General features: G+C 35.9%; 1 protein-coding gene across 6 annotated transcripts in view; it reads left to right on the top strand.

Annotated features, from left to right (window-relative positions):
• SIPA1L2 (signal induced proliferation associated 1 like 2) overlaps window positions 1–14,894 on the top strand; it is a 126,543-nt gene that overhangs the window by 96,584 nt on the left and 15,065 nt on the right. For all 6 annotated transcript variants that reach the window (XM_042025250.1, XM_042025249.1, XM_042025246.1 and 3 more), the window contains 7 exons: window positions 2,836–2,919; window positions 4,375–4,478; window positions 4,706–4,809; window positions 6,258–6,646; window positions 8,118–8,342; window positions 10,305–10,458; window positions 12,459–12,678. In XM_042025250.1, coding sequence (XP_041881184.1) covers window positions 2,836–2,919; window positions 4,375–4,478; window positions 4,706–4,809; window positions 6,258–6,646; window positions 8,118–8,342; window positions 10,305–10,458; window positions 12,459–12,678 — 1,280 coding nt within the window. The remainder of the gene's footprint in view (window positions 1–2,835; window positions 2,920–4,374; window positions 4,479–4,705; window positions 4,810–6,257; window positions 6,647–8,117; window positions 8,343–10,304; window positions 10,459–12,458; window positions 12,679–14,894) is intronic.

Below are 14,894 nucleotides of genomic sequence, written 5' to 3'. Positions count from 1 at the left end.
AATCTGAAATACTAGTCTTAAATGGGCTTTAAAAAATTCTGGATGAAATCATGAAGTACCACTATCACTACATTGACGGCCTTATTTAGTAGAAAAGAATTAATGACTTTTTACATTGAAATGTACACAAGTAATAGCAGTACATATTTGAAAATATGTCTATTTCATGGTCTGGGGAAGGAACACGCCCAGTTATGACCATTTGATCATTTGCGTTCTTCTTCTCCCCTATCCCCCTCTTCACCCCCTGAAAAATTGAGAGGTGTGTTTCTGTAAGAATTTTTGTGCCATTATAGAACTTAAGCTTTTCCTAATGTCTTGTTGATTAAATTCTTGATAACATCTAGCGTAAGGAAACAATGTATCAAATGTCTAGAAATACTTCATCATCTATGAAGCTTTATTAAGCATACTGTATGCCTATACAGAAAAGAAATTAAAGTTTTCTGACATGCTACTCATTTCCAAGAAGACTTCACAAGCATAAGTTGTACTTCTCGTAACACTCTGCAAAGCATGTGAAAAAATGCTTAGACTGAGTCTGCTCTTATCGTGAAGAAATTCCTGTAGCACTTAAACAAAACATGTGCAGTGCAGAAGTGCTATTATGGGGAAGACATGATAAAGAGTATAAATAATGAAAAGATAGGAAAATTATGGATTCTGGCATATAGGTCCTGAAACATGTAAAGAAAGGTACCTAATTGGCAAGGCCTTTCCACATGGGAGGAGGCATAGTTGATGATTTGGCAGAGAGATGAGCCTAAAATACAAGTGTGCAGTAAGTTGGATGAGTGCTTCTAAGTAGTCTTGCAAGGATGAAAGTGTATACTCAGGCTAGGAAAATGATGAAGAGATTTTAGAGAGTCAGAGACCCAGTATCAGTTTAAGAGTACAAGAGGGGAGAAGCAGGTTGATAAAAAAGGGAAGGTTTAACAGCTGATCTGAAAATGAGATAAGGGGGAAGTCAGCAATAAAATTGATTGAGAGATAAAAAAAGGAAGAAGCAAAAGAAATGTGGACTAGATATAGTAGAAGACTTAAGCAGCAAAAATCCAAGTACCGTGACATATAATTTTTAGGTGCCCAATCCCTGGAGTGAAATTAAAAACTGAGAGCTGAACGCTTATGCTACAGTTTAATTCTACAGTTAATTCTACAGTTCCTGAGAATTAAACGCTTTGAGAAGTCGATCCAAGTATTTTTGTGTTTTTCAAGGAATTTCCTCTAATTACTCACTAAGAAATACAAAGATATCCTTGAGCTCTACTCCTGTTTTCACAAAGTGGCTAATTCTGTGACAGCTTTTCATAACATGTGCCTAAGTGAAGCTTCAGTCAGACTCACTCTTCTGATTTTTGCACCAAGAAGTCTCTGCATACTTTAGTCCCTGAATCACACTTGTAGGCAATGCATCCTATCACCTGGAGTCTGGAATCCATTCCTGAGAGCAGATGGCTGGAATTTTTGTGTGAAGGAACTGCGTGAGGCAGTCATTGATGGCATTTCTGTGGTTCTCCTTTTGTAGCCACTCTTTGTTTACTAGGCTAAAGGCTTCACACTTGTCCAGCAAATGGGAGGTAGACATATTTCAGCCTTGGAACAGGACAAAGCAATGTCCTGGTTTTGAGGACAATGTCCTAAACATCAGTCTGGAGGCTGGGAACACATGGGATCATAACTTACTCGTTCCTTACTGCCGGGTCACTTAATCTGTGCACAAAATGCGTAATTCTTGGTGGTAAGAACAAGTACATGGAACTGAATCAGGCTGTGGCCTACTGACTACTTCACTTAATTGAGAGAGGTTCAGTCCTGTCAATACTTCTCAGAGTCAGACATGCTGAGAAATTAGGTACTACACTATTTATTTTACATTGGCTATTAGACAAAATATAATACCTACTGTCTTGAAAATGCAAAATATAATAGCTAATGTCTTTAAAATTTTCAAGCTGAACAGTAAAGTTGCTTATTGAAGGTCATGTCCTTGGGAAAGTGTTGTGCAAAAGAAAAAACAACCTCTTCATTTCCTCCCTGAGTACATACATTCATTTCCACGTGTAAAAAAATGGGGGGAGAGAAAAGAAAAAAGGATAAATACAGGGAATTGAGTTCAAGATAGTGTCATTGAACAAAATTATGTTGTAGTTATGGAATGATGTGCACAGAAGTGAAGGAAAGGGTAGTCATAAAAATAAAATTCAAGCATTAAATTTCAACTGTCTGGAAATCTAACAAAACTGCTTAGAGACATTGTTAAGACATGAGGTTCAAAAGTTTAAATAATAAGTACAAAATAATACTCTTCCTAAAAATGCTTTTTTGTTGCTTTTCTATGTCAAAGGATTAATGAAATAAAATTTTTAAAAGTATTAGAATTACCTCTTCCAAATTTACTATCTTTAAAATTGGAATTAGTGCCGTGGAACTAACAATCATTTCTGATGCACTATGAGAGCTTCCCACACATGTATTTAGAGACCTAATCCAGCTGCTCTGACTCCTGAGTAATCCCACTTGTTCAGAACTAAAGGCAGATCTAAGGAAAATAGGATTTGGCACTTAGTCTTTCTCTTTTTGTGCCTTTTTTATATATTCAGTTGGAAATATTTTATTAGTGGATAAATACTATACATTTAAAATTCTCGTTAAAGTTCTATGAAACTGAGATAAACCTCTTAAATTCCCCAAATGAATGTAACCAGGTGTTTGTACTGCATCTGTATTATCTGTGAAAATGGATGTATTTGATAAAAGAAGCACAGCCCAGTTCAAATCTGTAACCCCGCAAATACCTCAGTGCACTGTTAATGACTCTAATCCACATTACAGAAGTTCTCCAAGCAACCAGTCCTCATCCAGTGACCCAGGACCCAGCGGGAGCAGCCACTGGAGACAGCAAGTGGGATATGACGGGTATTGGTGGTTTTTAAAAGCTTTTGTTTAAATCTTGCCTTAGCTCCCATGCATCTTCTTTCTTAAGCAAAATTTATATGGGTGTTCTAGATTTTGTTTTCAAACACTGTTAGTATCTTTTAAGATGTACAGGTTTACTGATGTTTGATGTAACATGCATGCAACTACAATTTTAAGGTCATTCTAATTTAACTCTTTAGGATCATATTTTTAAATTCAGTTAGATAAGAAATGGTTCTTAGGTTTATTTTCCCAGTAATAGGCCAGAAATCAGCTAGTAACTCAGAACTAGAATAAATAATAATAGTTCCTCTTCCTGCTTCAGGAGGAAGGTGTTTAGCTAAAAAATCTTTATGGTCTTCGAAGGTTTTATTTCCTGCTATGTTTGTTTCAGTGACACCCATTCCCTAGCATATGTCCTCAAAAAAGTAGGAATTTCAGAGGCCTCTTCTCCCTAAAAGGCTGTACATAGATGGTCCTTTCACATCCCTGTTAATCCCTTGGTACTGAAATTTCAGAAGTTAGCTATCTGTATATAAAAGGCCACCCTAATATAACTCGTGTTATAAGAATATTATGTGAGACATCTGTTCTAAACTACTTTAGATTTATGACTTTGTTGTATATATACAGCTGCCGAAAACATTACAAAATGTTGAGCTATGGCAGTATCTACAATAGAGTAATATAAAAGCATTCCAGACTTGCCAAGTGGCTTTCAGAAGCTACTTTTCAGGAAAAAAAAGTGAATATTGAAAGCATCAGCTTGACTCCTTGAAGTTTATTAATGCTTTGGCATGATTGATTGTGGATAAGGTATTCTGTGTAGCAGATATATATGCAGTATCTTGTAGACTCTTCAAGGAATTTCACATAACTCAGTGAAATCTCTGGCAGCTAAACAGATGCTAATAATTCAAATAAAAAAGTAGCTTTTTTTTTTTTTTGACAGTCAACTCATCAAAATGCATCTTGTGTCATTTTTTCCAGCACAGTTATTTCTGACAGCATTCTAGGTTTTAGTTTGTTGCTTTGTGAAATGTTTAAACTTTTGCAGTATAATGCAAAGCAGTGCATCTGGTACTAGCTTACATATTCTCAGTGTGAAACCTTGCAAAACTACAATTACTCTCTGTGGGGCTTAGATCACAAAGAGGTTAAGCATATATTATCATGGTTCTTCACTATAAAAGCTTTGGAGTATATAGCCCCAAGAATGCATTTCTTCTTAAAGTTCATTGTCTTCTTGGCATGTTTGTACTTCAGGTGCAATGGTGTGCTTTTGAAAAAATTGCATGTAAATATTTCTGTGCAGAGTTTCAAAATGTTTGGGAATGATGATTAATTGAAAAAGTCACAAAATACTTTTAAGAGTAAAAAGTGGTGTCGTTCATCATGTAACTGATCTTGCAGGATGCAAACCTTAACAGCTTAATTTTCTGCTTACATTAACAGGTGCCAGTCCCCATTACTCCATGAACATCACCCAGGTTCAGGCTCACTGGAGTGTGAAGGAGGCAGAGAACGAGAGGAAACTTTGGAAGGAACGAGACATTCTGGTAATAAAACCCACTGTATCTTTAAAGTACATGTTCTTTGCAATGCGGTGCCTGTTGAAATGCAGCCACCTCCCCATGTGGAGGTTTGACTCACCAAGAGCATGTGATGTGACAGTGAAAGCAGGGACTGTTATGATGTTCTGTGAAGATGCATGTGTCTGATTCCAAAGTGTGCAGGTCTGAAACCTGATGCTGAGTCCTGTGCCTTTCTCCATTATTTTTGACAGAAGCCAAGTGGCATGCACCATCAACCAAAGTCCTGAGCTCCTACAAAGACCGAGCTTTACAGAAAGAAGGCAGTGGCAAGGAGTCGCCAAACAAGCTTTCACACGTAAGTCTTTTACTTGGATCTCATTCAGAATGCTAATAACAAACAAACCCCACAGCAGCAACAAAAAACTACTCTGGACTTACAGAAATAAATCTTAAAAATACACTTTAGTAATTTATGAAGACCACGTGATTTATGAATTTATGATGTGTGTTTTAGGAGGCAAAGATAATGCTCACCTAGATGTGGGTTGAATCAAATATGCTTAATCTGTATTTACATACTCAGAATTCCAAGAGGGCTTGGGTCTGGGGCATTGAGGAGATAAAACTAGTATAGTCTCCACTCAGCTGTGAATTTACAGCTTCATTTATACTGGCTTGTTTAATCTGTGGAGTATTTAATTACCCTTTAAAAGAAAATAAAATTATATTTACCATACTGCTTTTCATCTTGTGTGAAATACCCATGGAGTGTAATTATCAATAAGCACTATAAAAATGTAGCTTGTATGTTGGGAATGCTGAACAGATTTTCTAGTCTACCTAGTTTAGTAGCTTGTTTTCAGTAATGGCAAAATCCTCAACAGCCTAGTGATGGAAAGTATGATAACGCTTGTTATGTAGAAAGTCCTGCTATATGTAGGAGGAGTCTGTACACTAGTTTGTAAATTTATATTTTATGTGTGAGCAAGAGCATCTCCTAGCATCTGCTAGGAGAGGGATCTCATAAAAAGGTTACTCACCCTTCCCATTTATATCCTACCTAATAGAGGTCTGTTTGCCCAAGTAGAAGTACATCTGCCTTTATTCTGGCTACTCTGTCACAGAGATAAGTTAATCCAACGCTCTATAAAATTTATTTTAAAAGGTAAATAACAAATTCCCCCAACTTTATTGGCACAAATGTCTGACATAATTATTCCACTTCAATAGCCATGCTTAGTTTAGGGCCTTATGACTTAAGTGGCTTTCATCTGGTACACATACATCACAATTGGCTTCAATTTAACTAGCCACACATCCAATTGGATTTGATCCAATGAGCTGCATATTTCAGCCACACTGAGAAAAAAGCCAACAATAATTCGGTCTTTGGCTTTTTTCAGATTTGCAGAAGAGCTTGTTTAAACAAATAATTACCAAAGCTTCTAGCTTTAACAAATGCTTATTTTAACTGTTCAGAAATGCAATTTTATGGATGTTAAGCAGGCCCTATAATCAGAAAATTCAATTCTGATCTTAAGATTTGTGATAGAAGATGGAACTAGAGCCTTTTTATTTGCAGAGAAATCAACCTTTAATGTGTCTAGCCAGCTGTGCAATTCATTTCACAGAAACTGGTGGTATAATTGGCTCTTTTCATACTTTGCAGTTATATGATAGCATACTGTAAAAAAATAATAAAATGGTCTTTGAATGGTACAAATGCAGTAATTTATATGAAAATAGATCTCTTACTATTTAATTTGAGGGGAGTCTTTTTTGGTTTGTTTTCTTGTTGTTAAGATTGGGGACAAAAGCTGTTCAAGCCACTCAAGCAGTAACACCCTATCCAGTAATACATCCAGTAACAGTGATGAAAAACACTTTGGTTCTGGAGATCTGATGGATCCTGAGCTGCTCGGATTAACGTATATAAAGGGGGCTTCCACTGACAGCGGGATCGATACCGCTCCCTGCATGCCGGCTCCGCTCCTGGCCCCTCTGCACCTTGCTGGCAGCAGGTCTGGAGTGCACTGTCGCACGGAGCAGTGGGCCGAGCCTTCGGATCCTGCCGGGCCGGACGATGATCCAGCTAAAATCTATGCTGTTCATAGCTATGCCTCTGCTATTTCGACCAGTCATACGGCTGAAGGCAGTATGGGAGACCTAAGTGAAATCTCCTCTCATTCCAGGTATGCGTTTTCTTACAAATCAGGGGCTATGGATTATAGATTGACATACGGATAACTCTTTGGTGTTGTTTTTATTCTGTTTGTCTTTCTTTGAAACGGAACTTAAAAGATTTTGATATTTTTGTTGTATTCAAATGCCTATATGAGCAGTTTTCAAGTAATTTTTGATGAGTCTGCCTGAAAAGCGTAGCCAGACCTCCTTCCACATCTGATGGAGGCTTTATATGTGACCCTTGCAAGTTGCTTAGGTTTTTAAAATTGGGAAGCATCCCTGAGTAAAAGAGAAGTTTGCACCTAGAACTTATTTCACATACTTTTGGTTTTTTTAGTACACTGCAACAAATTACCTTGGAGTTAATGCTGAGGGAAATCAGAAAAATTGGACAATGGACAATCTTCACATATAGAGAAACTGCATTGCATATCATCCCCCCTAATTTACATTATTCTGATGTACGCTTTACAGTTTTTCTTGTTGAGCTGCATTTCTGATTGATTTTCAACTTTTCTCTTTGTTACCAATGAAATGTGTGCATGGTACATCTGTTGTAAAGCAAGCCTTGAAAGTACACTTTTACAGCTCGTTGCCTTTATCTTCCAGTTCCCATTTTATGGTGACTTTGAAGTTGAAGCTTTGGTCTATGTGTTAAGGTTTTTACTCTGTAAAGGATAGAAGGAAATTGTTTGTTCTTCTTTCCCTCTGATTTTCCTGTTTTCAATGTCAGTCAGTACAGGAAAATAACCAAATAATACCTTGTATCCTGATTTCCTTATATGCTTAACATGAGTGAATTTGTCTTGTATGGTTATTCTGAAGAAATTTATTCTTCAAGGAAGTGTTTGTTTTAGTTTATTTGAAATGGGGTTTAGTGTCTTCACTAAAAGGTTTTCTTAGTGCCTACTAGTGCTATTATTTATAATAAAAGGGGCTGTTAAAATTATCCAGAGGACTGTTTTGTTGAACTGAAATTTACATCTGTTAAATTTGCTGATAATTTAATATTAGTGTGTCTGATTGAAAGGCACAGCCTAATCTTGCATCAACTGGCAAAATCATTGTGAAGTGGAAAAGCACATAGGTTTTATGATTAGGGAGATATTTGAGTAATTCCCCACGTAGTTTTTATGTAAATGTGTGAGTACATATTTACTTAAAATTGCACAAACAAATTGAATATCTTGAACTTGGGCTTTTAGTTTTGATTCACATCAGTTTACATTGGCATTTCAGCAATCTGAATTCCCTGCATTGCTTGTTCTAGAAACTCATCACAATTCTGTTCTCAAAGAGCTTTAATGTATACGCAGTTGGTGTGTAGAAAATTACTGTGCCAATTTTGCTTCATTGATTTTAACCTTGAGAAAAACTTAACTGTGAGAATTATTGCTGCATACCAGGCAAAGCATTCCTGATTTGTTGTTGCATAGCATATTAAATTTTTCCTTTTGTGTGTTTCGTTCACTTTTCCAGTGGGTCACATCATTCAGGAAGCCCATCAACACACTGCTCCAAAAAGAGTGGCTCCCTAGATACCTCCAAAGTTTATATAGTGTCTCAGAATAGTAGTCAACAGATGTCTGGGTCGATTTCAAAACCATACCACAGACAAGGAGCAGTGAGTAAATATGTCATTGGATGGAAAAAATCAGAAGGAAGTCCTACACCCGAAGAATCGGAAGTTTCAGAATGTCATGAGTAAGCACTTTGTTTTACTTCATTTGGGGAAGAATTGTAGTGAAAAGAAATTTTAAAACAGGATAGGAAAAAATTACAAATTCTGTTTTGCCTTTAAATGTTTGGGGTTCATTTTCTGTACTTTTATGTATCTAATGAAGCTTAACACTTCTTAATAGTCCATGAGAAATGTGTTGTTCTTAGGTGGAAAAATAAGGCTTGAACTCAGAGGAAAACATGCAGTACCTCAAATATAGAGAGATAATGCTTTCACAGTGGTGCATCCGTAATAAGTAATGTTTGAATCTCCTGTTTAAAACTAACCTTGAAATTCCTGCTGGCTTCAAAATTATCTTCATGGATAATGTTCTTGCTTTCTTTTTGTGCACAAGCTATTTGGTTCTCGATAAACCATAGTCAGCCCCTGTCTATCTCAAGAAATTGACAAGATGACATGCAGTACCTGATTTTCAAATGTTTAATTGGGATTACTCTTTGTTTTATGGGAATGGGTTATTTTTACCTAAAACCTAATCTTGCATATGTGCGTGTGTTTATGGCAAGAGTCATATTTAAAAATATATTCTGGAATATATATGCTATGAAATATGAATCTGAAGTTAAGCTCTTAAATTCCTAATTTTCAAAAGTAGAAGATGTTACTACCCTCCTGTCCTGGTTATTTATGTTTCTTTGTGTTAACGTAGAGGTGATTTCATTTCTCCCCGCAATGTTTTAATTGCATAATTTGTTTGTTCATAGTAGTATTTAAATTATAATGTGGTAACTTCAGGGTTTCCCACAAATTTTGGATTTTGAAATCAATGAACTATTGAAACTCTGTCTCCTTATTTTGAATGGCAGCCTTAAAATAAAATTGCTTAATGAATCGGAGTATTTAGACTGAAACAATGGCAATTTAGAAAATTATCTTCAAGAGATAGTTCTCTTCAAGAACTATTAATTGACTGCGACAACACTCCATATACCAAAAAATATTTTCAGATTTTTCCATGGCACACAGCATTGCCTTGCCTCTTTCTTTCTAGGAAAGCTCTCAGTATGACAGAGAGGAAATATCTCTCTGAGGATAATTATGTTGAAATAAAATAGCATCTCTAATTACAAGTGATGATGAATATCAGGTCAATTGCTGAATGTTGTGCCACTATAGGTTATAATTCACTGAGAATTGCACTTTACCATAGCAAAGCTTATTTCCTCTGTGCTGAAGACAGTCACTGATGAGGCTGCACTTGGCAGTAAGCAATGGCTTCCAGCGTGTGTTCTGTGTGACTCGCAATCTTCAGTTCTTTCGATTACATTCTCAGAGTAAACCTGTTAAAATCCTGTGTTTCCTTTCTCACTGGAAGGAACTGGAGGTTAATAATTCAGTTTGACAGTCTGTTGTTGACTGTAACTAGATTTTTATGTGCTGATAATTAAAGAAGGCACCTGTTTAATTTATCTAAATAGCTTTATGAAATTGCTGATAATAAAATATACTTAGCACACTGGGAAATTGATTGTCAATACACTTCAAACATTGCTGTGATGACCACAGTAATTTTGCTAGATTGTGAAGCTGGATGCAATATTGTACTGTAAAATATTGATTTTTTTTATTTGCTATGGAGGTAAAAGTTAAAGTATTTTGTGATGAACCTTTGGAAATGTTGAAATAAATATAACTTTTGTACTGATAGAGAAGTGTGCTGTGTAAAAAAGAGAGAGGCAAGCTAAGAGAAACAATGGTTATCCTTTTTTAAATTGTTCTTTAGAATTCCTAAACTCTGCTTCTCAGTGGTTTAAGAATGTCATTTTGTACCCACAAACAGTTTCATAAAGGTAAAGTGATCAAAAAAATTTTATAAACAGAGTGCGCTGTGTCAGGAGATAATTCCAGCAATTTTCACTTTGACAGAAAATGATTGTAGTCTTTCAAATCTAATTTCTTGCTAAAACCACCAATTTTCTCAACAGAGTGTATGATGATATTGATGCTGTGTCCGCATCGAGTCCGCTCCAAACTTCTGTGAGGAATGCCATTGTTGAAAGCCAGCAAGTCTTGTCTAAAGAAGATTTTCTGAAGTTGATGCTGCCAGACAGCCTCTCTATGGAGGAAGGGAGAAGAAAGGTTGGCTACTTTCTTTGGCTCTATGTGTTTCAGTCACAGTTACCTTAGAAATGGGTTTCTGGTATGTCCATAATTGCTACACAGAACGCAATATTGTTTTGTACAAGCTGATTTTATTCTATGGGGATGACTCTAAGTCCCAAAATATAACTTCCTTCAAGGATGGGAAAGGTTTGTTAGATGATTATGTATAAAATCAAGTGTTTGTTTAAGTATGTCTTTGCTTAGCTTGACCAGAGGTGGGTGCAGATTGAGCAACTTCATTATAATTTGAAAGGTTAAAAGTGACATTTTAAAGGAAGGCTGCCTAAATTCGTACATCTTGTATGTTATTAAAGCACATGAATAGAAGTAGCCAACTTTCCTCCGCCCTGTAATAGTCCGTACCAACAATTCTGCTAGAAATCCAAGTACAGTTTCATGTAAGTGTCAGTGTCAGCTGCTCAGAAGGCATAATTGTCAGTGCTACCGGAGAGCCAGGATCTAATCTTTATAGTATGATGATAGTTGGTAATGTTTAATAGTTCACAATAAGTGGACAGTGAACTTAAAATTTGCTACTCCCCTTAAGTATAATGGTTCTGAATTCCGTGCTTAATGTGAAATAAAGAACAAAGCAATTAAATTACTTGAGATAATTGTCACACTTCCATATTAACTCAATGCTCTCTTAACCCACTGTGTTTATACAGTATGCTAAATAGCATAATCGTCATGTCTGAACAAAAGTAACACATGGGAACCCTCTAAGTGCAGAGCTGAATTTAAAATTCAGATCACATATATTTTTTAACATGTGGTATGTTAAGTGTGCATTATATGTGCTTGAATTTTTGTGGGTCATGTCCTAGAAGTTTTTAAGATTTATGATTGATACAATAATTGGAGGGGTTTTGTGCAGGTTTCTAGAACTGCCAGTGTTTCTGGCTACCTAAATAAGAATCAACAAAGAGTGAGGAGGTGTGGCTGAGATAAATGACTACTATCCCCTTCCCCTCCAAGGCACCTAAACAAAAGTTAAGTAAGTGAGATCATGGGCCCTGACTCATAAGAAACCCTAGCCACAGGAGCTGGCAGTATACAATCTTTGGTTGTGCCTTCACAGAGGGTAGTAATCTTGATATTGGCAAGCCAGTTACCTTTGACAGCGAAGTCAGAAACGAATTTCCTGAATACATGAGATTCTATTCACTGTTTTCAAAAGCTATTCCTCTTAAATATTTGTTCTGGATAGGGAACATGCAACACATAATTAATTACAAAGAAAACTAGGCATTTAATTGTTGTATGCAGGACAAACCAGTAAAATAATTAAGGCATTAACTGTCCTTTGTAGTTGTAAAGAAAACTGGGTTTGCAGTCCTGAAAAATGATTTACAAAGTGCAATGGTCAAACTTTACAATACAGTAATATCTTGTTTTACTGTAGATATTTGGCTTGTGGTCTACATAACCTTTTGAAATGCATAAGCCGTTTTCACTGAACTCTGTTATCTTCTCTTCTAAGCCTATTTTGTGATATCCGGAGAGACATCGTGTCTCAAGTCACTTTTATAATCCAATGAATTATGTGGCAGCATATATCAGTTCAGAATGTTTAGCATTAAAGCATGGTCGTTTCAGATTAAAATCAAACAGTTCTATGTATAGTCTTGCATTCATGTTGCCAGAGTTGGTAACCTTATATACATTTCTGTAAAACATTGCTGTCATAAGGCTATGAAGTTTTCATTCACATTTCAGAATAAATAAAACTGCATAGTATCTGATTAATTCACAGTGATATGTTCCAAAATATTGAGAGGAAGTCTGAATATCCAATTGAGTAACTCTTTTGAGGCCCCAGTAGATCTGATATGGTAGAAAAATCTCTGATCCTTCTGTATTAGTTCAAGAATTCCAGAGTGCTTGTCCAGAAAAACATTCCCAAGAACCGATGATGGGATATGATTGTATGAATCACTTCAACCAGCAATATGGGTTCTTATTTTTATCTTTAGTTTTCATTTTATGGAAGCCTTTCCCCACGGAGGACACTTTATCGCACACTCTCTGATGAAAGTATATGTAGCAATCGAAGAGGATCTTCCTATGCCAGCTCTCGAAGTTCAATGATAGACCAGGCCTTGCCAAATGATATCTTGTTCAGCACTACTCCACCATATCACAGCACATTGCCTCCCAGAATGAGCCTGACTCCTGGAATGGGAAATCTGAGAAGTAAGTGATTGTCACTGTCATTGCTGAGTTTGGAATATTTGTAGTAAACTCAAACTAATCACCAAGTATTAAGTGAGATTTCACTTTCAAGGTGAAATTAAGAAATGTCAAACAATGTTCTAGTTGTCCTAGTAAAAGAATATTTGGCCAACAGTACGTGCTCACGCTTGCCATTAGTTTTCAATTCATATTTATCATGTTTGGAGACAGCATTCACGTTACTTCCCAAAGAATTTTCATGAGACCAGTGATAGGAAAAAACTTTGTCTGAAGATATTTCTAGTTATCATTTTATTTTTCAGTGGTGACCTAATTAAGCCAAGCTGACCTGGTTTGGTTTTTTTTTTTTAATTTTATGTGCACTCAAATTATTGAAATATTTGCAAATATATTTGAAATAACAGCTAAGTGGAACAGCTTTCATTTAGATGATCCTTTTAGTAGCATCGTAAAAGGAAATGGGCAATAAATGTTGACTTTGACTTCAATTTCCAAATTGAATTTGCTGATACTTTTTTTTAACCTATTAGTAAAAGTTTTACAAATGACACCTCATTTTTAACGGCAGCAAAAGAGTAGTCTGAGGTGCTAAGTTAAAACTATTTTATGAATGTGGTTTTTTTACTTGTGAGGTTTTCATAAGTGAGACCTTTACTGTATGCTTAGCTTGCAATAATTCCAGGATGAGCTATGACGTTTGTAGTAATTTTTTTTTTTTTTAATGGAATGAAAAGCCCAAATCTACACAGACAGATATGCAAATTTAGATTACATATCTATATTTGTTTATTTAATAAGAGTGAATTGTTTTTTCAAAAATGCTGAATATATATGCTTCTCAGTTAGTTTAGGCTGACATATAGTGGACACCTGGGGTTGACACGCAATCTGGAAAAAACCCCTCTTTTCTTTAGCTACTCTAATATTGCATCACAGCTGACTGCAATTTAAAAAAAAAAAAGTGGACTCTGAAGTCCACAGTTAAGAAGCTGTGGGTGAATTTCTTGAAAGCTTTAAGGACATTTTAGGCCCATGTCTGAGGTGAACGCAACCAGATGATTTAAAAGAAGTAGCAATAAAAAGGGCTTCGTCATTCATCATGTCCTTCAGGAACTAGCAGTCATTTCCTAACTTTGAGAAATAAGCTTCATGTACAAAACACTTTTCTAGTTAGAGTGGCCTCAGGTATGAGACTGAGTTTTGGTCGCTAACCACTGGTTAGTTTTAAACTGGTATCTCAAATGAGTGCTAAACTGCCTCACATGGGAATGCATGCTTGGTGTACCTTTTGGCATTCTAAAGATATTCTTCTATCAAAGTGAAACTCTTTACTATAAATTTAATCTGAGATGATCCTATTCTTTTGCACATAGAAAATGGAGATCCATTTTGTTTCACTGGAGATGAATTAAGTAGATTTTTGTAGTCTATGAAGGAGCTAGGCATCCTGATTGTGTTTTCTTTTTTTGTTTTCCATTATGTTAGGCCTTGTTTTTTAGAGCCATTTCTTGTGAATGTAAACATGCAATGGGATCAAATCTACAGCTTGCTTTTCTTCAGGAGATTGGCACAAGGCAATTAACTGTGTACATCCAAGCTTTATACTGCTCCTCCAGCAGTGATATTTTAGCGCATTTTGTATTAGTTCTGTCTTAGACACCTAATATTTCATTCTTGCTGCTTCTTAGATACAGAAAGTTATATATATACATAGCTGGAAAAAACCCCCATGAAATCGGTATCCTGTCAGTCAAAAACTGATCCAAGGCAATTCATGCTGTTTTCATATGCAACCTCTATTTTCTGCTTCAGATTCTGTATTTTAAAAGTGCTTACCAATGCCAGCTATATCGAATCTTTTGTGGTGTTTGTTTCAAGGAAGATTTAATTGGTTATCTGTAATTACACTCTGAAAAAAAACACATAATGGCTTGCCCACCTATGTTTCAAAAATAAGGTTAGTCAGTATCTCCATATAAGAAGCTAACTTTGGGTCTTTTTAGGAAGGTTTTTTGTAGTCAGTGCCTAGTAGGTATTTACACTCTACAGCAGTGATGTGGTATAATTTTAACATGAGGTTGTAGTTTCAGATATCAGGATTCATATCCTATCATAGGAATGTCTTTTGTATGTGATCTCAAGCATTTTAATTTTACTGATATTTAATGTTCATAGAAACCAGTGGAAATAGCATGGCTTTGGCTGAAATTAATTTT

The sequence above is a fragment of the Corvus kubaryi genome, unplaced genomic scaffold (genome assembly GCF_017639235.1).
Source record: "Corvus kubaryi isolate FWS band 111438036 unplaced genomic scaffold, C.kubaryi_AGA036_p1.0 37266, whole genome shotgun sequence".
NCBI lineage: Eukaryota > Metazoa > Chordata > Aves > Passeriformes > Corvidae > Corvus > Corvus kubaryi.
Note: the sequence above shows the minus strand (reverse complement) of the source record. Positions and strands in the feature narration are given on the sequence as shown.